Consider the following 25,326-nt stretch of genomic DNA (forward strand, 5'->3'; position numbering starts at 1 on the left):
AAACCTTCGCTTGTTACAGAAGCCACACGTTTGTGCTCGACTCTTGTAGAACTCTTACAACAAGTTTCTGTTTGTTTCAATGGCTTGGGCTGCTGTCACGCAAAAACTGATTGTATTTCTGGCTTAGTGCTGCTATGGGTGTTTTTTTGTGTGGAATTCACTGCTTTGAGTCTGTCCTACTGCTTACTCATGTTGATATGTTTATAAAGTATATGTACGTGGAGCAAGCTCCCATGTATAACCTCAGTGGAGAGCATGGTAGTAGCAAGAGCTGGGTCTTCAGAGTAAGCAGAGGATATGTGAGGAGAAGGAAACCAGAAGACTGAGTTAGAGAAGAATGGAGGATCATAAATCGCAAACAAAATAGAGGTGTTAAATCTGACTTTGAATAAGTTAGCATTTCAATAATATATTAACCAGAGGTTGGATGCACGAAGACCCTTGGAACTTATTAGAATTTTCATCTCTTAACACCAGGGGGGACAAAAAGTATCCAAGTGTTGCTCAGCTATATTATTTTCTGGTCATCTACCATGTCACTTATGAAACTGATTTGCAAGTTTTGCCTAATGAATTGGAATACCCTATAAATTATTGGATTTAAGGATGCTGTAATAGTACATATGCAGATAAGCAGTGGTGCTATGTGAAGATTGGATAGAGATGGTGGTATTTCTGAGAGTGTTGAGGGGATTGCTGAGATTTTGAGAGTGGTACAGGGTTATAGTAGCCGTACACATATTTTCTGCGTGCGTTTTATGTCTGCAATCTTAATGTGGTTGTGTTGTTACTGCTTTGCCTCCTTGTCCTGCTCAGGTTCTGTGCTGATGGCTTCCTTGAGTCCTGTAGGGAATGTTAATGGATACCATACCTGCCAAGGTGAGGATGCAGATCTACTGTGTTCCCTGTGTCATCTCACATATCATTTTCAAAATACGTATATATGTGTAGAGATATTACACACACGCCTGTCATCTGAACACTTCTTTATTTCCAGATCTGACTGGCATCCAGTGTGACTTATCTGAAACCAGTCAGAAATATGAAGATCTTGGCCGTTTACTGCAAAGCCGTGAAGAGCAGCTGTCCTCGGCATTGGAAAGCATGCAAAAGGTTAAGCAAGAAGCTGACTGCATGCTGAGCTGGTTGGAGTCTAAAGAGGATGTCATAAGTGCAGTCAAAGTGTCTCCTACAAAGACCGAGATGGTGAAAGCCCAGGCTGCACAGAACAAGGTAAATGAACAGAAAGCAACTACATTGTCAGCTGCAGATATAAATTAGAACAGTTTTAGTGTTGCTTGTCTTATAGAAACCCTTTTAGTTATTTTGTAGACTTTTTAGAAGATGGTTTCACAAGCACATAGTTGCTTTATGGAAAGAGTGTACAGAAATACATTTCCACAGGTTGAAGCAGACAATCTCAATGCAAAAATAACCATTTTTTGCCTTACTCGATGTTTTGATTTCAAAATGAATTTCATTTTGGAATGTTAAATTCACCCTTGCACATGCAGTTGCTATAAAATATATGATGCAAAAATTATGCTGTGCAGATACTGTGTTGGCATGTTGTCAGTTGGCTTCCACCATCCAATTTTCCATTCCAGGAGCTCATATCTGAACTGGAGAAGAGTTCTGGAAAAGTGGAAAGTCTGAAAGCTTCCCTGAGAGAGCTGCTAGAGAAGTATCCAAACTCTCCAGAGGCAGAAACCTGGAAAAAAATGCTGGAAAATCTTAGTAAGTATCTGGCAGGCATCAAGTCGAATGAAAGAGAGCCCCTGTGTTTATACAGTATATAGCCACTATGTACCTGTGAGGTAATGCACGGTGTAAAGTCTAACACACTTGCCTGTCCAAGTTGTACTAATAGGAAGGGAAAAAGCTCAGACCTTGTGAAGCCAGGTTCGCTATTAAATCCCTGTAGGACTTGGTGCCAGTTTGATTGTAATGGTTATATGGGACTGGAAAGGACAGAGTGCGTACTATTCTATAGTTAAATGGCATTTAGGCATCAGTCAATAAAGTGAAGGTCCAGCTTAGTGTCAGAAAAGTGGTACACTGGGTGGCTTCACGCTCCCCTCCTTCACTTGTGCAGCGTGTGGCCATTTGTATCCATACTGCGCTCAAACAGGACTTCTCTGAGAGTGGCAGTAAAGATAGCCACTTGCTTCTGGCCCCAGCCAACCTGGCATTTGCCCAGTTTGCCAGATAGGCACCCTGGGACTGGTTCAGCTTGTACCCAAGTTACCATCACTAGGAAGAATAAGGAGATTAACCATAAAACCCAAATCTGCATTTTGAAAATCTTACCGCTGTGCTAACATTATTTTTCCCCCCATTTCTAAAATGAAAAAAGGCCATACCTCAATGCTACCTCAGACTGATCCTCTGTAACATCAGAGCCCTTTAGCTGTTGACATGTAAGGTTTATTCATAACATGAGTGCCAAATTTAGTCAAATAGGACTTTTTTTATCAAATTTCCCATGGCAAAGGTGTGTTAAGCTGTCTTTGTCACAGCATTTAGCATAACTATGTTGGTGTATTTAACCATTTAATGACAAATGAGGAGTATACAGGTGTTTTTTAACCTTCCCACCTAGACCAAAAATGGAACAGAGCCAATCAAGCAACGTCAGAACGTCAACAAAAACTTGAGGAGTCTGCCAACCAGCTGGCAACCTTCCAGACTGCAGCGTCCCAACTGCGCCCCTGGCTGACAGAAAAAGAGTTAATGATGAGTGTTCTTGGACCCCTTTCTGTTGATCCCAACATGCTCAATGCACAAAAGCAACAAGTTCAGGTAAAGGGGAGCATCTTACTGGATGAGGCAACAGTCCCTAATAGTTTACAGACTCTCTGCATCTACAGAAGGATTTATCCGTTTATGCACAGGACGTTTCTTGTTTAACTTGCTCCACCAGAGAGGTTACTTGACTGGGGCCCAGAATTATTTTGAATATGAGACGTGGTAAACATGCCCCTTTATCTGTGTAATGTACAAGGGATGAATCATGTGGGCTGACGTATATGCCATGGGATGTTTCTGGCTGGTAAATGCCAGCAACATAAAATTAACAAGATGAACCCTTTAAATATGAATGTGGCCTATGTAGAAAGTGTGTAGCCTGTGTGAATGCTCAATAACTTTGAGACACAGATTCTTCCCAAAAGAGTTGAATAAGCAGATTTTATTGCTCGTGCACACGAGGGAGTGTCATCAGCCAGACTACTCTCTCTCAATGAAAACAACACATGTCTTATATACCTTTACAAACAAGAGAGCTACGTGCTAAGATCTGTCTACGTAGCAAGTGTCCTGAAATATACATACAGAAAGATACAGAAAACCATTCATCCTATTATGGTCAGTTTATGTCAAAGACCATGTTTGCAGCTGAGATGATCAATCACTTCTGACCCCCCTCATTGTGGTCCTTGAATAGACTTGGTCAGTTTCTTTTAACTTACTTGGAGCAAGAAATAGCCAACCACCTGTCCACTCTTAACCTTTCATTGCACATAGAGTCACACAGAAAAGGACACTCAGGGTTAACATAAAAATGTCTGCTGAGAAGCTGAAGGCACATATTCAATATTCACAGTCCTCCCTTTTTATTCTTAACAGATCCTGTTAAGTAATCAATAATTTGTATTTGGACGAGATGGAGCTTGTTGCATAGTGAACCATGCGTCCATTAATTCCTTTTCATGCGGATCGTCATACAATGTGTCATCCAGAGTTTCCGGGTCTTTAAAATCGGGGGATTCTTCACCTTCCAACAAAGGCATTGCGTGGCTAGTGCCAGTACACTTTACACTCAGCGACTTAATTAGTAGAAAGAAAACATACACACATACAATAACAAACAAAGCCACAATCATACCAGTCACCAGTTTTGCTCCAAGTGAACCGAGCCATCTTTCAAGGCCAAATGGATCCCATTCCTCATTAACTTGACGTAGTTTTTTCTGGATTACTCCAATTTTATCTAAGTCAGTTTCTATTTCCCCACTTCTGTCTTTGATAAACACACAGCAATGATCTTTAACTAAAGCACACACGCCTCCTTTAGATGCTAAAATATAATCCAAAGCCATTCTGTTCTGTAAGGCCATCATTCTAATTTGGATTTGTTCAGCATTTAATATGGAGATGGCATCACTGGAATAGTTCAAGGCACTATCTAATACTTCAGCTAATTCATTTATCTTTTTTAAAGCCAATCCCACTCCTATCTGGGGAAATATAGATAGAAGAACATTTTCAGTCGTACTGGTTTTTACATTGACACGTCTCCGATTTCTCAGTCTTCCGTTTGGTAGATCCTTTCTTATGGTAAAAGCAGGCAACACTCGCCCTAAATAGCAACTTCCTTTCCAGTTGCAGGGTAGTATTCTATAAGCCCACTTACCGCATAGCCAATAGATGCTTCGGGGTAAACTGTGATTCCTGCAGTTATCATTAGATGGGGCCCACATTGCCTTTTCTGCAACGTTTAGTTCATTAGAGTCATTGGTACAGAAATATCCATCTGACTCATAATCGGTGAAATTATATCTGACACAAGTGCTACTTAAATTTAATTTAGAGTCTCCTACTAAATTTTCTCCTACCTTTCTTTGTACCCATAATCCTCCTTGATCTGCTGTATTAATCAGGGTTAATCTCCTTGTTTTATCAGAATAATCTCCAATTTCAGGCTTTATAAAACTAAACCCATTCTTTAGTTCTTGAGAAATTTCTGACTTAGTATAGGGATACCCAATATAGGGAGTGTCTGCGGTATGTGGAACAAACCCACATACCCAACATGACTGATTAACACCTGAAGCTTTATAAAAAATTTTGCTTATCTCAATATACGAATTATCTTTCTCCCATGGTACTCTAATCTCCTCCCTTTTGTGTCTGACAATAGAGTTGACAACTTCTGTATTAGACTGATACAAATATTCTACAGACATGCACAATCCCATAAACAATATAACAAGACATGCAAAAAACATTAAGATCTTTCTTTCGGCTTTTCCAATATCTTGCTGCATGGTTTCACGAGTGGCCTCTTGGCCTTTCTCGGCTTTCCCACGTTGGTTAGTCAGCTAGGATTATTGTGCCTGTTGGAGGACTAACTTGTTGATTTCCTTGGAATCGGGACAAGCTTTAAATGGCTGCAATGGATCCAAGAAGCAATCTCGGCTACCTTTACAGCTGTGTTAGTTACAAGCAAGACTTGATATGGGCCTTTCCAGCGAGGTTGAAGAACTTTCTTTCTTTGAAAACTCTTGACCAATACGTATTCTCCTGGTTGGATTTGGTGAATTGGTTTGTCGTCTTCTGTGTCCGTGCGCACTGCTTGCACCTGTGATTTGAGAGACTTAAAGGACTTCATTAAAGTCTTACAATACACGCTAATCGTGTCATCTATCATAGCATGATCATGCACTAATACTTCTAGTGAATTAGCTGCTAGCATAGGACGTCCCATTATGAGCTCGTGAGGTGTAACTTTTATGGCTGCATGAACTGAGTTTCGCATAGACATTAATGCTAAGGGTAAAGCTTCTGGCCAGAGAATATGAGTTTCTGCGCATATTTTGCTAATCTTATTTTTTAAGACTCCATTAGCTCTTTCTACTTTTCCTGCACTCTGAGGGTGATATGGACAATGCAGATGGTACACAATACCTAAAACTCTAGCAAGCTCCTGTACTATATCAGCAGTAAAGTGCGTTCCTTGATCTGAAAAGATGTGCAGAGGTATACCATATCTAGGAATAAATTCCTGTAGTAGTTTCTTTGCTACTGTTCTTGCCTCTGCACGTTGGCATGGGTAGGCTTCTATCCAGCGGGAATATGTACACACAATAACAAGGACGTATTTATAATACAAAGATCTTGGCATTTCAATAAAGTCAATTTGCAAACTTCTAAAGGGTCCCATGGGACACGGAGTCTTCCCATGCCCTTATAGTTGTACTCGTTTACCCACATTGTGCTGTTGACAAATAACACATTGTTCACAATATTCTTTAACAAGGGGCCGTATACCTGGGGCCCATCAATCAGCTAGTATAGCTTTTATCATTGCTTCACTAGACACATGACTCAGGCTATGCACTAGTCTGATAATATAGGGAGCCAAATCAGGAGGTAAAAACCATTTTCTTCCACTCCTCCCTTTTGTTCCCAATATTGCTGAGTTTTCTCATCAATTTGGGAATAAAATTTCTTTAAATCAAATGGGAATTGTTAGTGAGGTGGGGTCTGCATTAGCAGCTCCTTGAAAAAGTTATGTGAAGGGCAAGCCTGCCGCTTCTTTAGCAGATTTATCAGCTAACTCATTGCCTTTCGATTCTGCATCAGTGCCCTTGGTATGAGCTGCAATTTTAATTACAGCTATTGCACTAGGCATCATGAGAGCATCTAACAATGCTTTTACATGTGTATGGTTAAGAATAGGGGAACCTGATGAAGTAAGGTAACCTCGCAATCGCCAGATGGCACCAAAATCATGCACAACTCCAAAGGCATATCTAGAATCGGTATATATGTTCACTTTCTTTCCTGTAGCTAATATACATGCTCTAGTGAGGGCCACCAACTCGAATTAGCAGGTAAAGGTCCTGACTCAATCACCTGAAAACAGTCAACAACTGCATAGCCAGTCCTTCTTTGTCCTTTTGGGTCAATGAAGGATGAGCCATCTACAAACAAATTTAGATCAGCATCTGTAAAAGGTGTTTCATATAGCTGATCTCTAGGTTTCTGTTGTATGTCTGTGATTTCTAAACAGTCGTGATCTTGAACTACCAAATCTGTAGGCAGTAAAGTAGCAGGGTTCAAGATAGAACACCTATGTATTGTTACATTTGCAGTACCCTGCAAAATCACTTCATATTTAGTCAGTCTACTGTTAGTCAATTGGGTGGACCTTCGCAATAGTAGTGCTGATACAGCATGAGGTACCATGACATGAAGGTCATGTCCCTGTACTATACTCTGACATTGATCCACTAAAACAGCAGCAGCCGCTACTGCTTTAAGACACGGGGTGAAACCTTGAGCTACTGCATCCAAAGGTGTACTGTAGTAAGCAATAGGTCTTTGTTGACCCCCATGTACTTGTGTCAATACGCCTGTGGCTTGTCCTTCGGACTCATGACAAAATAGAGTAAAAGTTAGATTGTAATTTGGAAGACCCAGGGCAGGGGCCTCACAAAGAGCCTTTTTCAAAGAAATAAAGGACTCTTCAGTTTCTGCATCCCAAGGGACTGGTTCAGAAACGTCCTTCCTGGTTAGTTGAACCAGTGGACTAGAGAGGGCAGAAAAATTAGGTATCCATTGTCTACAGTATCCTGCCATTCCCAGAAAAGCACGTACTTGTTTCTTTGTACGGGGCACTGGACAATTGATAATAGGGGTCAATCTATCAGGGAAGATAGACCTATAACCATGGGAAATAAGCTGTCCTAAGTATTTAACTTCAGGGAGACACCACTGCAATTTCTGTTTGTTCACTTTATGTCCTTTCCTAGCCAGCTCCTGCAACAGATGAAAGGAATCTGCAACACAAACTTCTTCAGTAGGGGATGTGACAAGTAAATCATCCACATACTGAATAAGTGTGGAGCCACCAGGGAGAACGAGGTCACTAAGATTTCGTCTCAATGCCTGTGAAAATAGGGCCGGGCTTTCAGTGTAGCCTTGGGGTATACGTGTCCACGTATATTGTTGCCCTTGATATGTAAATGCAAATAGATACTGACTGTCTTTATGCAAAGGTATGCTAAAGAAAGCAGAACTTAGATCAATTACAGTGAAATATTTAGCCTCTGAAGGGATAGAGGACAGGATAGTAGTAGGGTTAGGAACAACAGGGAAAATGGGCTGAACAACTGCATTTACAGCTCTCAGATCCTGTACAAACCTATATTTAGGGGGATCAGAACCTGGCTTTACAACAGGCAAAATCGGAGTATTACAAGGACTAGTGGTAGGAACAATTATTCCTTGATGCAACAATTCTTGTACCACAGGGACAATGCCCTCCAAAGCAGTTCTGCTGAGAGGATATTGATTAACTCTGGGTAAACTGACACCTGGTTTTAATTTTATTTTAACCGGGGGTTCTTCCCAAATCAACCCTGCAGAATCACCTGGGACTGCCCATATCCATTCAGGTAGCCCTTTCCATATATCATTTGTAACCTGCTCTGTCAGTGGATATGCAATATCAAAATCAATCGTAGACATTGATTTTCTATCTTTGATCACTTCTTCTAATCTACCCAAATACAATTCCTCATACTCAGGAAGTTCTAAAACAATATGGCCATTAGGAGTGCAAGAAATGGTACAACCCATATCACACAACAAGTCCTTTCCTAGTAAATTTATGGGACAAGTGGGGCTTACGAGAAATTTTACTTGTAAATTTATTCCTGCCAATTGAAAGTTTAGAGGCTGAGAAACAGGGTGAGGAATTGCTTTGTCACCAACACCTTTTACAAGAACTGGCAGATCTGAGTTTAAGGGAAATTTCCCTATCCAGTCTTTAGACAGACAGGAGCGGTGAGCTCCGGTGTCTACCAAAAATTTCAGTATTTTACCTTGTACCTTTGCTTTAATAAATGGGCCTTCATCTTCAGCCGTTATAGTGGGGAATGAGTCAGAAACAGCAGGAGCATGGGTGTCAGTGTTAACTAGTCAATCTCGTACATTACTGTCCTGTCTGTATAGTGGGGGTACCCACTTTGCTCTCTGTTGACCGGTTGCACTAGAGAACTGCCGTCTGTCAAAGCTATAACCTTCACCATTATTCACATTCTTTTTTGGGAATTTGCAATTCCTAGCCATATGACCAAGTTTGCCACAATTATAACATGTCACGTTTCCTCCAGGTTGCTGCACCAACTGATCAGTACTTCCCCCTCCAGCCACAGGCTGTGAAGCAGAGACCACTGCTCTCATTGCAGCTCTATACTCCTTAACTTCAGCAACTCTCTGCCTTTCTCTAGAATCCTCTTTATATTTCTCAAAATGCTTTGCAGCAGAGACCACATCTTTTAAACTCTTCTCTTCCCAACCAATCACCACTCTTTTTACTCCCTTCTTTACCTCTGGTAACAATCCTTTCACAAATGCAGCAACTATCATAGGTTCTGCGTTTCTCTCTGGGTCATTCACACCACTATATGCTTTCACCAACTTTTTAACTCTATCCGCAAACTCTTCAACACTTTCATTTTTACCCTGTGAAGCAGTGTTAATCTTAGTCCAGTCAGTGTTCTGAGGAAATCCTTCAACAAAAGCTTTAATAATATTATCATTCAATGTCTTGCGTGCGGCAGCATTGCGCTCTACCAATTCAACATCTGTATCCCAATTAAAATCATGTACTACTTTAGGAAACGCTGCTTTAAAACAAGTAAACTGCACTGGTTAAAATAATCTGCCACAATTGATCATAATCTCGTTTAACAGGGTCATAAGCAGTCATCAGTCCTTTCAAAACATCACAAAATTTAGTAATATCATCTCCAGGACGGGGAAATTGTTGTTTTAGAACTAACAGTTCTCCCGGTGCCCAAGGGTGATGAATGGTAAAGGGAACACCAGCATTATCCATTTGTCCTATTTCTCTCATAGGATACATGCTTTCTGTGCTCGAAGCAATCTGTTTTACTTTAACAGTTTTATCTGTATTTCTTAAATCATATGGATGTTTAACATCAGTAGAAGGAGGAGGGGAAATTGGGTGCAGAGGAGGAGGGGAAGCAGTAGATTGGGATAAGGGTGATAGAGATGAAAAGGGTGTTGGGACAGAATGGGGAGGGGTGAGAACAGGTTCAGGAATGAGGACAGGAGCATCAGCTCCAGGGGCAACATGATTATAAGGGGGAGGATTAAATATCAAATCATCAATAGTCATATCATTGTTAGTAAGCAATGGAGGATATAACTTATCAACAAGTACAACATTCTGAGATTCTTTCTGCAGTTTTTTATCAGTTTCCTTCTTCCTAACAGGATAAAGGGAACTGGCGGCCGCCTGAGGGTGTTGGGAGTTTTCAAGTGGAGCATTATGCTTTCTCCAGATTTTGAAACCTTCCCCAAACCACATACAAAACACTCTCCATTCATTTTTGGAGACATGTGAAATGTATTTCTTTAAAATTATACAGAGTCCTTTTAAGGATTCCATATTTAAAGATCCCTGTGAGGACCAACAATAAAAATTATCCTCATCTGATTCTGAGGCCAATTTCCATTTATGCATATATTTTCCCATCTCTTTGCCATGCTTCTTAATCATGGTTTCTAGAGGGGACCCCGGGGTAACTCTGGAGAAAAGATTTCCCATCTTATTCTCCTCTACACAAAACACAAATCTACAATAGCGGGTTAGGCTATGTACTCTACAATAGCGGGTTAGGCTATGCACTTCTACAATAGCGGGTTAGGCTATGTACTTCTACAATAGCGGGTTAGGCTATGCACTTCTACAATAGCGGGTTAGGCTATGTACTCTACAATAGCGGGTTAGGCTATATACTCTACAATAGCGGGTTAGGCTATGTACTTCTACAATAGCGGGTTAGGCTATGTACTCAACTTAGTTGCAACTTCTGACAATACCATACAATACAATAACTTACTTCTTATAAACATACAAAATAGAATAACATGCATGCATCTTACTTACTCAACTCTTATGGATCCCGTCATTCAGATAGGTACCCAGTGGCCGACCCCCGTATCCTCTACCCAATACTTTACACTAAAGGCTTTCTTTTAAAAGAGGTGCCTCTTACCTTTTTTCAGATGAGCTCAATGTTGGGTAAAGGATCGTGAGTCTGCACCGTCTGGATCCTGAGTCCGAAATGTGGGATCCCGGACGAGCCCCCAACTGTGAATGCTCAATAACTTTGAGACACAGATTCTTCCCAAAAGAGTTGAATAAGCAGATTTTATTGCTCGTGCACACGAGGGAGTGTCATCAGCCAGACTACTCTCTCTCAATGAAAACAACACATGTCTTATATACCTTTACAAACAAGAGAGCTACGTGCTAAGATCTGTCTACGTAGCAAGTGTCCTGAAATATACATACAGAAAGATACAGAAAACCATTCATCCTATTATGGTCAGTTTATGTCAAAGACCATGTTTGCAGCTGAGATGATCAATCACTTCTGACCCCCCTCATTGTGGTCCTTGAATAGACTTGGTCAGTTTCTTTTAACTTACTTGGAGCAAGAAATAGCCAACCACCTGTCCACTCTTAACCTTTCATTGCACATAGAGTCACACAGAAAAGGACACTCAGGGTTAACATAAAAATGTCTGCTGAGAAGCTGAAGGCACATATTCAATATTCACACCTGCAACTAGATAAACAAGTCCTTGGAATACTGCTTTGAGAATTAATGTATGTTTTTGTATTTTAATGTTTCTATGATAAGATCGTCATAAAATCCATCAATTTTCTTTATGGTGGTTTATATTTAGAACACTTGTCATGGGTTATGGGAGGACACTTTCTATCCCTTTTTTTCTTGTTGATCCTAAATGTTCTTACTTGCCTCTTAATATTAACTTTGCTAATGTAAATTTTAAACGGTATGTTATTCATAAGCAGGGTAAAGAAATAAATCCACTTGTTTAATGAAAACTTTGATCGAAGAAGAGAAGTCGACATATTCGGTTGATACAAAGCATGACTTTGAATCATAGAACCGTTATCCTCTTGTGGATAGAAGCTACTGATTTATGTAGTTTGCTCTGTTGTGTCTTGATTTTGTATATTCAGCCCTGTCACTTTGTACAAACACTGCCATGTTATTTCTATTACAGTTTATGCTAAAGGAATTTGAAGCACGCAAAGACCAGTATGAAGAGTTGAAACATGCAGCTTATGGGATTCTAACCGGTCCTGGAGATGAGTCTCCTTCCACCAACCAGGTGGAAGAAGAGTTCCATGAGGTCAGCAAGAAGTGGACAGAACTGACTAATCGCTTGAATTCAAGGGCTGATCAGATTGACCAGGCCACCGTGAAGAGTACCCAATATCAGGATGTCCTTCAAGGTCTAACAAATAGAATTAAGCAAGCTGGTCAGAGGCTCGGAGCTCAGCCAGCCATTATCACTCAGCCTGATGCTGTGAAACAGCAATTGCAGGAAACCAGTGGAATTCGCTCCGACTTGGACATTCTAGCTCAAGAAGTTACAGAAGCTCAACTCCTTTGCAATGAATTGTCTGCTCTTGTGGTGGAACCATATCTGAAGGATGAGCTTCAAAAGCGACTAGACACTGTTGCTCTCCCCCTCAAAGGAATGGAAGATTTGGCTGGTTAGTAGCTCTGTGCTTAAATTGGTACTATGAAATTAATTTAGGTAATAAATTGAATCCTCTGATAGTTTTATCATAACATACCATTATTAGAAAATAAGTTGAAGCTTTGATTAGTGTATAGGTTATTTGTGTACAGCTCATGAATGTCTCTAATATTTCTCTAACATTTGGTATAGTACACACCTGCTGAAAGTTTCTGTGATGTTATATTAATGTTGAACATTCTACCTTGTAGCGGATCGTGTGAATAGGCTTCAGTCGGCACTCGCCAGTTCCCAGCAATTCCAGCAGATGTTTGATGAGTTGAGAAACTGGTTGGATGAAAAACAGATAGAGCTAGCCAAGTGTTCTCCTGTGTCTTCCAAACTGGAGAAACTTCAGACCCTTTTACAGGACCAAGAGGAATTTCAGAAGAGTTTGAACCAAAACAGTGGATCCTATGAAATGATTATTAATGAAGGTGAGTCTCTACTGCTGTCATTGCAGCCTGGAGAAGAGAAGACTACCCTACAGAATCATCTAACAAGCCTTAAGGCGAACTGGGAGGAACTGGGTAAGAAGGCAACAGAAAGACATAGCAGATTGAAGGATTGTTTGCAAAAGGCTCAGAAATATGGACGACATGTGGAAGATTTGCTACCCTGGTTGGAAGATTGTGAGGCACAGATGAAGGCAATGGAGGTGACTCTTGACCCAGTCCAACTTGAGGCCCAGCTTCTCAGATCAAAAGCTCTACAGGGTGATATAGATAAGAAACGTTCCCTCCTAGAGATGATGAACAGCTCAGCTGACCTTCTAATTGAGGCAGCAGAAATTGATGATGATGAGATTTTGGAACAAAAGGCCCATATCAACCAGAGAGTGGACAGCATCACAGAACAACTACATATCAAAGCTGGGTCTATTGATGAAATGGCAGTAAGGCTCAGAGAGCTAAAGGACACTTTTAAAAACATTGATAAAAAGTTGGAAGGAGCTAAGCATCTTCTAGAAATCTATGCTGCTCTTGGTCCTCAAGCATGCAGCAGTAAAAATCTGGAAAATATGAGATCACACCAAGACATGCTTACAGCTTTAGACGCTCAAATCCGATACCTGAAAGATCTAATCCAAGGCTTAACGGGCGATGCCCCTGAAGGCTCTGATGTGTCCACTCTCATACAACAGGCAGATGATGTGCAGCAAGACTTTGAGAATGTAAAACGAGAGGTCAATGAATGCTGCTTGAGTATGGAGAGTAAGCTACAAGGGATTGGACAGTTCCACTCTCATGTTCGTGACATGTTCTCCCAACTTACTGATCTAGATGATGAATTAGACAATATGGGTCCTGTTGGACGAGATATAGATTGCCTAAAGTCCCAGACTGAAGCTGTCCAAAAGTTTATAGATGCACTCCAAGGCCTAAAATCAGACATTGAGAGCTCGGAAAAAAAATGTAGAGAGATGTTAGAAAATGAGGGTGGCCCGGACCTCATAGGGCTAATGAGGGAGCTTGGTACGCTAAACAAGCAGTGTGTTAAACTCACAGAAAGGGGCAGGAATCGTCAAGAGCAGCTGGAATCCACTCTACAACGAGTGGATGATTTCAATAAGAAGTTGCATGAGTTGAAGCACCAGATCATGACTGCAGAGGGCAGCAGTACCCTTCAGGGTGTGGTAGGCACTGAAGTAGATACAATCAAGCAGCAACTGGATGATTTCAAGGTAAGAACGTCTAGCTTATTTGATTTATTTATTCGTTGTACATACAGTAAACTGTGATCAGCTTGTTGCATTCAATTTATTGATGAAATAGAATACAATTAAAAGATTTGAGTTACCACACGAACATCCATTGATCTCAACTACCTTGCCAGCTTGCAAATATAACACTCATGCTGCGTAGTGTACTATCGTAATAGCTCATAGTGTAGAAATATGTGTTTTGGATGAATTCTGGTTGCCAAAACACCATGGCTTGTAAGGTTTTACTGTTGGCACCTATGCATTGTGCATTCTTGTATCTCCACTGATACATTTAATCCTGGTTTCTGTAATTTTCCGTGTGTAGTTCATTCTTGCTTAGGTAAAAACATATTTATGCGTCTATAATATAGAAGAAGATTTTTGTAGCACTTTACAATCAGAGAAATTAAAACAAGTGGGTACAAAGCAGAAAATGGCCCTGCTCTTTTACGAACAGTTAGAGGGGACTGCTTGGATAGGGATGAGTTGGGTCAGGATGATCTGTAGAGGTTGTTGACTTCATTGGTTTCTCAAAAAAGGTGGGGTGAAGTTCGTGTTCAAGAGAGAGAGAGTCTGATTAAAAGGCCTAGGGCATTCCAGAGAAGGGGAACAGCACGTGTGAAATCCTGGATAGGCAAGTGAGAAGAATGGGCAAATTCGTCATGTGAAGGCGCTAGGATTTTAAGAATGAATGTGACATGAAGGAGAGAACAGAGTCAAGTGTGACACCAAAGCAGCGAACCTGGTCTCTTGGTTGGATGGTGGAGTTGTCAACAGTAATAGAGATATGTCAGAAACTGTGAACAGAGGGGATGCAGGGATAACCATAAACTGTCTTTGAGATGTTGAGCTTCCATGATGCAATTCCAGAAAGACAGCCAGTGAGGCGAGTTAGGAGACGGGGTGAAAGGTCAGGAGCGGAAATGTAGATTAGGGTGTAGAATGAAGATAAGAGTTGTCCAAGGGAAGAGGTGTAGATGGAGAAAAGTAGAGACCCATGAACGGAGTCCTGAGCAACACAAACAGATAGTGTTGAGGGGGTGGAGGGCAAGTTCCATTGAATGAGACACTAAAAGTGTGATCAGAGAGGTAGGATTTCAGCCAGGAAGGAGCTGTGTTATGGATGCCATAAGCTTGAACAGTTTGTAGAAGGAGAGGGTGGTCAACTGTGTCAAAGGCTGCAGAGATGCCCAAGAGATAGAAGTAGTGAGAAGTCAGCTTTTTTTTTAGTGGCAAGAAGGTCCTTAGTAATTTTAGTGAGTGCAGTCTCGGTGGAATGCTGTGGATGAAACCAGCTTGTAGAGGGTCAAGCAGGGTCAATAGAGCAGATGGTGAGGTGAGAGGACAAGAAGGACCATAGAAATGTGAGGAAATGTTGGTGTTTGTTTGAAAGGTGAGGAGCAGGAGAAGGTTGTAATGGCGGGTCCAGTGTTTGATTCGATGTCTTCTCTAAAGATTGGTTAGTGATGGGGGGGGGGGTTAGAAGGAAGGATAGCAGGGTATGTGGGGTGATGGCAGAAGAGAAGGGAATATGTGGACTATGGTGGAGTTGTTAATTGGAAAGAGAGATAAAATGTGTCTGAGGAATAGGGTTGAGGAGAACAAATAGGGGCTCATGGTGAGGATTAGAGTGAGTGGGACACAATGTTTGGGTGGGTTACCTGCTGACTGCAAGGCGAGATAAGGTTGCAGTCCCTGAAGTTTCACTGAGGTGTAACTCTTATCTGTCAACTTATGATGAGGCCACCACAGCTACATTTCCAAGCAAGCCACTTTCCAGGTGAGTCCTAACACGTGGTCAGACAGAATCATTCCATATAGGAGGGCAGGTGTTTCACACCTTGTCTGAGCAACAACTGCAATTAAGTGAGACAAGAGGCAGATATACAGACACAGACTATGTGAGATAATGTTAGCTGTGAATTGTTCTGGTATTGTGAAGTTAGGTTGTCTGGTTCTTGATTTGGTTCCTAACAGGAAATAACTGTTAATGGTTATTTGAATGTTTTCTTGCTATTGACCGTACTGTGGGCTGCTATAATTAAAAGTGCTTAGAGAGTATTGTCATTTTGTTTTCACAGCACTACAAAACCTTCTTGGCAACAATGAGTAAGTCAGGTTGTACAGTTCACGGCCTGGCGACTGATTTCTGGAAGTCGAGAGTAGTCACTGAGCTCATGGGAAGTGTAGACAATCGCAGGAAGAGAATTTGATTTTGCATGACCTACACACATGCTTTGTCAGATACAGGGCATAGAGACCCATATTTGTGTATATGACTTTCCATGGATGGAGGTGTTTATACCATGGCAGGAAGTTATGATTTCTCTGGCCAGATGAAGAAGTAATAACATCATCGTGCAGAGGATACTTGGGCAATAAATCTCGCCTCATTTCCCTCAGGTGCCTGTATGTTCTCTTTGGAGAATCAATAAATCAAATTGAGTGAAAATTAGGCTAACAGTGTATGGAACACAGGCCAGAAATCAAAGCCAGAGTATTCCCAACATTGTGAAGAAGAGGTAGCTGTGCAGTAGACATGTCTGTAGAGCATATATTAAAGAAGTGGGAGTCTTATACATCCTTAACACAATAGAGGTATATGAAAACTTGCATTTAGGTTTTAAGTTCAGATGCAGCTTGGTCACTGTGTATTTGGTGGTGAATGGATGAGTTACTGTGGAATAGCTTGAGTAAAATGAGTAGCTGAAGGGTGGCCTTCATTTCAAGTACGTAATGAGGCTGCCAACTTGCCTCATTTGCACGGTGTTCTATGCATCTAGCCCCAAGTATATTAACCTTTTAGATGTTGACCAACCTGTAATGATGTATATAAAATTATAGCTTGTGTTATAGCTCCCTTGATTCTCTTTGTGATTTTTGAATAATTTATCGGATCAAACAAGTCACTGCGTTCTTTTACATTAATTCCTGTCTTTGAGGATCACATCCTCGCAGAGGATTGTAGCAATCTGTGAGTATACCCAGGTTATAGTAATGCTACCCTTCCTTCTTCCCTCTTACCCTTCCCTCTTACACTCCTACTAGCTCATTACCTTTAGTAGAGAATTTGTCATGTATTTCTTGTTTCCAATATAAAAAAAATTATATTTTACTGTGGTGCTACAACAAAGGCAAATCATACTATGTTCCTTAGGGTCACCTGTCTTCGGCAAAGGGAATACTTGAACTAAATCCTTGCTGATGGTAGTAATCAATAGATTAGCAACTGCTTAACCACAACTCCAAATATCCTCGGCCACAGTGGTAATAAACTGCTTCCTGGGGTTCGTAGCAAACCAAGACACCGTGGCAGAGAGTAATTGCTTGGGCTATCGTGTGCACCTGCCCAGTGGTGGAACTTATGGAGGGGACAACAGGGCAAAAAGTACCCTGGAGTCATTGGAGTCTAGCTCAGTCTAGATAGGATTTAAAGAGAATGGGAATTATAGGTACCTATGTCCTCCCTAGACCTTGATAGACACCTTGACCATACAAAACTGCAAAATTACGTTAGTCAAGGGATGAAGTACACATTTTGAATTTTGAGTAAATATTTATGTTAAATCTTTATTAATTTTCTGAAATTGTTAAGATTGTCAGAAAAAGTATAGAAAACGTATAGAGTATAGAGTGATAAGGCCCTACCTTAAATCTGCATAGTGGTTCTGGGCACTCGTTCTTGAAAGGACGTTATGGTCAATGACAGTCTACAAAGTTAGGGGAATGGAACCAGTTTAAAAAAAAAACCTAGAAAATGGTTTACACTACAAAAAAAGCATTGTAGAAGGCATATAATATAATTGTACTGAGTAGCTAGAAGGTTGGGAGAAAATGTATAAAAGGACTACAGACAAATAAAGGGAAAAAAGGTTAGCTAACTGCCTAAATGCATACTTCTGTTCAGTCTTTACAGTGGAAGGTCAAGGGAAATCGTTAGAAAAGAGAAATTGGGAGACGTTTAAAGAAGTTAGAGGAAGATGTTCTACTGGAACTCTCCAAAGTAAAAATGGACCAATCCCTGGGATACACCCAACTTTATTAAAACAGCTTTAGATTCTTCCTTTGCGAAACTGTCAGCAGACCTATGTAATCAGTTATTGACGGTGGTTTCAGAAGATGGGAAGTTGGCAATTTTGCCCAAAAAGGGTACAAGGGAAGACTCACCCAACTACAGACCAGTAAGTCTTAAGTCAGTAGTTGTGAAATAAATGAAAAACCATGTGAAAGGAAAAGATTGTTCTAATTACATTTTTGGATTGGGCAGCCAGGGGTGTGCAGTGGAGGTAACCGATCTAGATTTCAGTAAGGCTTTTGACACTGTCCCTAATATTAGACTCGTAAATAAAATTGCACTGTTTGGATGTTAAAATAGTTGAATGAATAAGGCAATGGTTGAGTGACATGAGACAGAAGGTTGTAATTAATGGTGTATATTTAAAAGAAGGTCTTGCTACTAGTGGGGTACCTCAGGGATCAGTGCTGGGACCCATCATTTTTAATATTTTTAGTGGAGATATTTATAAGTGGTTAAGTATGTGGCAGCTGCAGTTTAAAGTTGATAAATGTGAAATAATGTACTTGGGAATTAAAAATTCCAAGGCAGAATATAGCATTAGGGGCACCGTTCTATCAGCGACAACAGGGATTTGTGCTGTTGGGAAAATCAAGCAGGGCATTAGTTCTGCTTTTTTTACATATCTCTGGTCAGACCTGCCTAGAGTATTGTGTAAAGTTCTGCAGACCTCAATTGCAGAAGGAAATTGACATTTTGGAGGAGGGCTACTAAAATTGTGAATGGTTTTCAATGCTTAAAAATGATCATTAAAGACTAAAGGAGTTCCATTTGTGAAGTGTAGATGTAATAAACACAGTTAAATACATAAAGGGATTTAACAAAGTACAGGAGGGAAGTTTATTTCAAATATGAGAACAAGGGGTCATAGTCTAAAACCAAAGGGTCAGAGACGTTTTACTTTACTGAGAGGGTGGTAGATAAGAAAACAGCCCCCCCCAGCAAAAGTGGGGGCCGTGATCGAATTTAAACATACATGTATTAGGCATTAAGCTATCATGAATCTAAGTCAAGACCAAGGGCAGAATGAGGTCAGAGCCTTTACGCCAGGGGAAATAGGCAGACTGGATGGGCCAAATGGTTCTTATCTGCTGTCAAGTTCCATGTTTGTCAGATTGTTCTGTTTAATTTCAAAGGAATTAATTTGAGCCAGAATAGTAGTGCATTCATTTGGGTGCGGCTACAGAATAATATTGCAGGCACTACAATACCCTGATGTTTTTTAAACCATTTAGCCTTGTATTCAGTTGTCCTCTCGCTTAGATCTACAGATTCCATTTTACCGATAGTTACTGGGAAAGATGACATCACCAACATCTTTCACTCTCTGAACCAATGACTCAGCGCTTCTGTGAATAACTCAGCGCTATGGTCTTTTCATGAGGGACAACCAGACACACTTATCCTTCGGATATGCAAAAATAATCACTGTTCAGATATGCATTAAATTATAAGTGAGTGCGTAGTATTTATATCACACTGGTCTTCTACAAGACATATCACGCAAGGTCTGGAACTCTAAGCCAGTCAGGACGGCAGAGCTTTGCCTATTCCTTGCCATGCTAAATTCACTCTTACCCATGTTATTTTCTTGAAATATGCATGAAGATGCAGTTGTGTTCACGAAGAGTGTTGTGTGTCTGGGTGTGCTGCGGTATCACAATGTGGATTCCTGACACACCCAGCTTCATGCTACCATCAGTAGGTGGATCAGGCCCAGCGGAAGGCTGCAGCTGTGTGGGAGCTGTTTATAGCCTGGCATATGGTCCATGATTGTGGCAGACATTTCTCGAAACACCCGGGTTCACGGTTAGACAGTCGTCTGTGCTATCCCTGGAATTTGGTGGGATGCGTGTCTGTGATATGCTTGGGTTTAGTAGCAAACTAGAACCTCGGTACCTACAAATTGTCTCTGAGTGACAGATGCCTCAATGACTTCCTCCTTTCTCTGCGGCTGTATGGTTTGTATGAGGCATGCACGTCTGCACATTACTGTTGATCAATGAGATTCACAAGCCAACGTGTATAGAGTGTGTATTAGAACTTCCCGGAAGCTCTCGGGAGAGTAATTCAAGAACGTGTCCTTTTGTGTATTTCAATACATACGGTATATGACTGTACAACGTGAAGGCAATGGGTTTTCACATACAGCAGCGGACAGATGTGTACCTCACTACCTACAAATTTGTCAGGCGTTTGGCAGGCAAACTTTTTCTTCCCAAGTGGATCCTGCAAGACAAAAGTTATGTGTTTGTTTTTAGAAGCCACCCATAGTAAATGCTCGAGTGCCCTAACTCCTACATCCCCAAGGCCAGTCAAAGTTGGGTGTCACATTCGGTTGGATACTTCACTTGGCTGTTTATGTGCAAAAGGACTTTTGTTTGTATTATTATTATTATTATCCTTTATTTATATAGCGCCAACAGTTTACGCAGCGCTTAATACAATACATAAATTCAAGGGATATGACAAGACAAGAATTGACAGACTAAGACAAACCGATACATTTGGTGGAGAGAGCCCTGCTCGCAAGCTTACAATCTATCCTTAAGTCTGTAAAAATAATGTGGGGATCTCATTTGCTATCTATCATTTCCAGGCAACAGAGTGGCATTTTTTCTCTGGGACTCTGAAGTCAGGCATTGGATCCATTTATAAAAGTACATTTTTAGCTATTGTATGCAATGCCCAAGCAAGATCTCATATACCGTCCATAAATCCCATTTGTTAGCCTGAAGCTGTGGGGTATGGTATGGAATGCCAGACATACTAATGGTGTGTCCCTGTGTGTGTGTGATTGTGATAGTGTGTGTGTGTGATTGTGATAGTGTGTCCCTGTGTGTGTGTGTGTGTTTGTGATAGTGTGTGCTTGCTCTGGGGTGTCGGTGAGACTATGCAGCAGTGTTGGGCTCTCCTCCTTTACAGAGTCCCCTCATCTCCTCTCCCTGTGGATGGCATCCACGTGTGCCCGTAATCTTGCTCCCCTGTGCCAGGCAGACTGGGCCCTGTTCTCACCACAGTAATAGCTTCCTGCCACCTGCTGCTTCACTCCCCGTCTACGGCCTACCCGATAAACACTGGGCTTAGCCGAGTGCCGTGTGACCGCATCCCTCTCCGCGCTTATCCTGGCCCTAGACCCGCCAGCGAGATCATTGAAAGCAGGGTGGGTGCCAAGCGTAGACGGCCTTAGCCGGTCCTCAAGGCGGTGCCAGCCCTGTAGGCGGCGCCGGAGGCGGTGCCAGCCACGGGATGGGTCTCCGTCTCTGCCCGATCCTCTCAGACCGTATCCACCGCCCCTGGTGCTTGAAGTGGAGAGAGCGGATATCAGTGATTCAAGTACCCGCTTGAAGCAGCGGGTCTCCCGGGCAGCAGCACTCTTCTCGGGCCAGGATACGTGCCCTGCCTACCCGGCTCGGTGAGAGCGCAGCCGCGGGGAAGAGCTCTTTGTTCGCACAACTTTGTTTTCCCGACGCTCGTTCCGGAGACAGGTCCCCGTTATCTTCGGGCTGCTTGATGGGCATTGTCTGCGCGGGGAACCCCCTGAAATAGCGAGGCCTGCTCCTCAGCCTTCCTTCAGCAGCGGGGGTAGCCTTATTCTGAGGGAGGACTGTGCGGTGTGAGTTTGGCTTTATTTAGTTTTCACTGCCTGGACACGAAGCAGAGAGAGGGTAAGGGGCATATTCTACACACACACCACACTCACTCACATACCACACTCACTCACACGGCATGCTGCAAATTCAACACAACCCCCTTTGTGCTGCGCTATCTGTGCTAGTGGCACAAATGGGAGAGAGTGAGCTCCATTAGCTTTATTTAACCAGTTGATGAATGAACTGTGCATCACTATTGTAACCCATTATAGGAAAGGGTATTGGGTTGACACTTAGCAGGGAAGAAATGGTTTGATTATTTCAGTATTGTACAGAGCAGTGGAGGATGATCTAGTAGCACACACACACACACACGCACACAGCTGATGGAAGGCTGAGTGAGGGTGCTGTGTCTTCAGGACACAATGCCATGATGTGCCTCTCACAGGAAGCTGCACAGTTTGCCCGTATTAAAGAACTTCCTGTCTGTGAACTTCCAGGAATATCCGCTCACAGGCTCATTTCAAATAATAACACCCACGTCTGGCAGCTCCCTGCAGCTGGACCAGGGCTGGGAGCAAGAAACAGGCGAGTAGGATGCTACTCTCACACTGGGGACAGATTATGCCTGTATTCGTTGCGCAGGATTGTAATCTGAGAGCTGCACAATCCAAGTTTGCTTTTATTCAGTTCTGAAAACAGTCTGGGTGTCGTTTGGCATATATGTATATACTGTACTTGTACTTGGCATCATCAGCAATTTCCTATGGTCTACTGAACTTGACCTTGTAAAGCATTGCCTGACAATAATGGGGATACATAAAGCTCAAAAAACTGTCGACAAATGTGATTTCTTTCGGATATAAAGGATAAGGATTTTTTTATTTTTTTTTTAAACCCAAAAAACTGTGAAAGATGGGTAAACCACTTAGCCGCCCAGATTGTTTACGACAAAACCCATCTTGCCTGGGGAAGGGAGAGGATGAGGATGGTTATATTGAAGACTGCTATGTGCCACAGAGGTCTATTTATGATACAATGAGGATTAATGAGCAGATTGACCAAGGATGCAAACAGCCATCCAAGAGTACAATGGAGCGAGGAGAAATATGCACTTTATCAAGCAACGGGACTCTGGGAACACCTAGTCCACTTGATGCCAAGGCACAGGAAACTAAAAAGCTGGATGAGCGAGTGATATTTGATGCTCTCAAACTCAGTAATGATACATTAAAATCTGCCCCCGTTCCCCCGCGACGGAGGCCAAACCCGGACCGTAAAGAAAATGTCAACCGCAGGTCCTGGAAAGCATTCATGCCTCCCAACTTTCCTGAGTTTGCAGAGCGTATTGAGGCTTCCCTCAGTGAAGTGTCAGAGGCAGGCACATCGACCCATTCACTGCATGACAAGACAGAGTTCAGCCACCTCCTCCCTGGCAGTGCCAAACATTCACCTTGTGAGCAGACTGAATCCATATCTTCCACCTCAGAACCAAGCAGAACCCCCGTGTTACTTCCTGCCGTACTGGGTAACCCAGAGCATAAAGGTGACCAGAGATGCCAGCACGTCCAGAGTTTTGATTATTATAACGACAGTGAATGTGACAATGATCCTTTGTTAGAGCAGGAAAACACAGCCAGCTTGTGCACCCGTGCAAAAACTGGGCATAGCTTTCCTAGTGCCACATGGCCTAGGGCATTAAAGAGTTTTATAAAAAGCAGCCTTGTTGATGGGCACCATAAAACCACCGACATGGCTTATGAAGAATGTGTTATAGAAACTTTACCCTTATCTCCCTGTTTAAGTGATGAAGTGTTGGATGAGTCACTAAATGTTTTGATTGTGCCAAATTTGAGGGAGAAGACAGAATCTGAACTGAAGTTTGAGGAAGATGAACAGTTAATACTAATGGAAGCAGAAGGGCGGTGGGAGGGAAGTTTGGAATCATTAAGGGAAGAAAGTGCCATTCTGACATGCAACAGCAGGGGCTGTTTGCCAGAACAACTGAAAGATAGAGGGTTAACTATAACTGCAGAAAGGACGCTGGATACAGCAGGTTGTAATTCAGGAGCCCACACTTCCTTCAACACTGATAAAATAAGCCCTCTGCCAATTTCAAAAGAAACAAGCGAACAGTACAGCTGCCCCACAACCGTTGGTGCACAACCAACCTCGAGAAAACACTTAAGTAAATTGGGCAGCTATTCCGACTCAGATACAGACTCTGACCAGCTGTTTATGGATTTGGAGGAACAGTGTCTGGCAGAGGAAGAGCTTCACAGGCCAGGTCCTGAGCACGATGCAACACTAACAGAACCTGTGAAAGTACTGCATGTATCTGTGCCTGCTACGTTACAGGATACCCCGGACATCTTAAATGAACCAGAGCAAGGCAGTGAAACTGCCCGCAACTCTCCTGCCATTCAAACATCGAGTACTCCTCAACCAGAAACACATTGCCACACAAGTGAGGCAGCTGATCAGAAAGAGGTATTGTGTATAACCAGTGAAACCAATCGAGGAATAATGACACAGCATCTAACAGTTACTGAACACAATGATAGGCAAACAAATCCATGTTTGGCAGACGTTTCAGACTCGCATGCAGTTGTGTCCTTCCCTGGTACATCTCTGGCTAAGATAGATATTTCCCAAGATCCTGTGCTTTCACCAGAGTTTCCCGAATCACTGGTTAATACGTGGCCATATGAACACTTGTCAGCTAATGTTAATGACTTCTGTGAGGGTAGCCAGAGGGAAGAACAGTTAGAACACCTTCTTGAACCACAGCTGACTAATACACGGGACGTGGTAGATTCTATTACAGAAAACGTAGAGTCAGTATTTCAACCTACACGTGCCCGCTGTGAAGATTCTAACTCGCCTGTACCTGACATGCAGAAAAATACATGTATGCAGAGTCCAGAACCCTCTGGTGATTGTTTGACCCTTTCTAATGATGGTACTAATGCAAGTTATACCTGTGGTGAGGTTGCAAGTGAAGGTGAGCTTGCAGAACCATGCTCTCTGGTCTCCAGTGCAGCGTACTGTGTTGATTTAAACTGTTCAGTGACAGAAGACATGACTTTGTTAAACAATCTCCCTAGTTCTCACGTTTCTTGTGTGGGTGACATTTGCCATGATAACAGCGGAGAAGCAAGTGACCAAACAATTAATACAGACTCATTGCAACGTGGTGCAGCTAAAGTAAATGGAAAAGAAACATTGGTTGTCGACAATGGAATTATACGGACAGGCATCGAATCCAACATGCTTATTTTTGAAGAGCTGTTTTCAGTGAGCCGTCACACGGAGCAAGACCCTGAAGCCTCATCTGTGGTTAGCAGCATGGCTGTAATGGAGGAACAGGTTATCAGAGGACAAGTAGGGGGACTGCATGAAGAAAGTGTAGAGTTTGTTGCTGATAAGCTCCTCGGGTCTGGTGCTAGTAATGGAGACTGTATAATGGCAACCACTAGTCACGCAGAGGACACCTTCCCATCTGACATAATTGACTCTATGGCGCAAAGCCCGAATGTGCTACCTGTTGAAGGGAAAACTTTGCCAGTATT

At 42.1% G+C, this 25,326-nt stretch overlaps 1 protein-coding gene across 1 annotated transcript in view; it reads left to right on the forward strand.

The window, feature by feature from the left end:
* Nucleotides 1-25,326, forward strand: part of LOC149286297 (microtubule-actin cross-linking factor 1, isoforms 1/2/3/4/5-like) — a gene marked incomplete at its 3' end in the record, with an annotated part of 89,176 nt that overhangs the window by 56,388 nt on the left and 7,462 nt on the right. Inside the window, exons 52-57 of the mRNA XM_089494327.1 lie at nt 817-879; nt 998-1,233; nt 1,608-1,737; nt 2,603-2,802; nt 11,860-12,355; nt 12,594-14,065. Of these exons, the coding sequence (XP_089350453.1) occupies nt 817-879; nt 998-1,233; nt 1,608-1,737; nt 2,603-2,802; nt 11,860-12,355; nt 12,594-14,065 (2,597 nt within the window). The remainder of the gene's footprint in view (nt 1-816; nt 880-997; nt 1,234-1,607; nt 1,738-2,602; nt 2,803-11,859; nt 12,356-12,593; nt 14,066-25,326) is intronic.

This window comes from Sceloporus occidentalis, unplaced genomic scaffold (assembly GCF_023333645.1).
Source record: "Sceloporus occidentalis isolate IW3139 unplaced genomic scaffold, rSceOcc1.0.p SCAF_71, whole genome shotgun sequence".
NCBI classification, from domain to species: domain Eukaryota; kingdom Metazoa; phylum Chordata; class Lepidosauria; order Squamata; family Phrynosomatidae; genus Sceloporus; species Sceloporus occidentalis.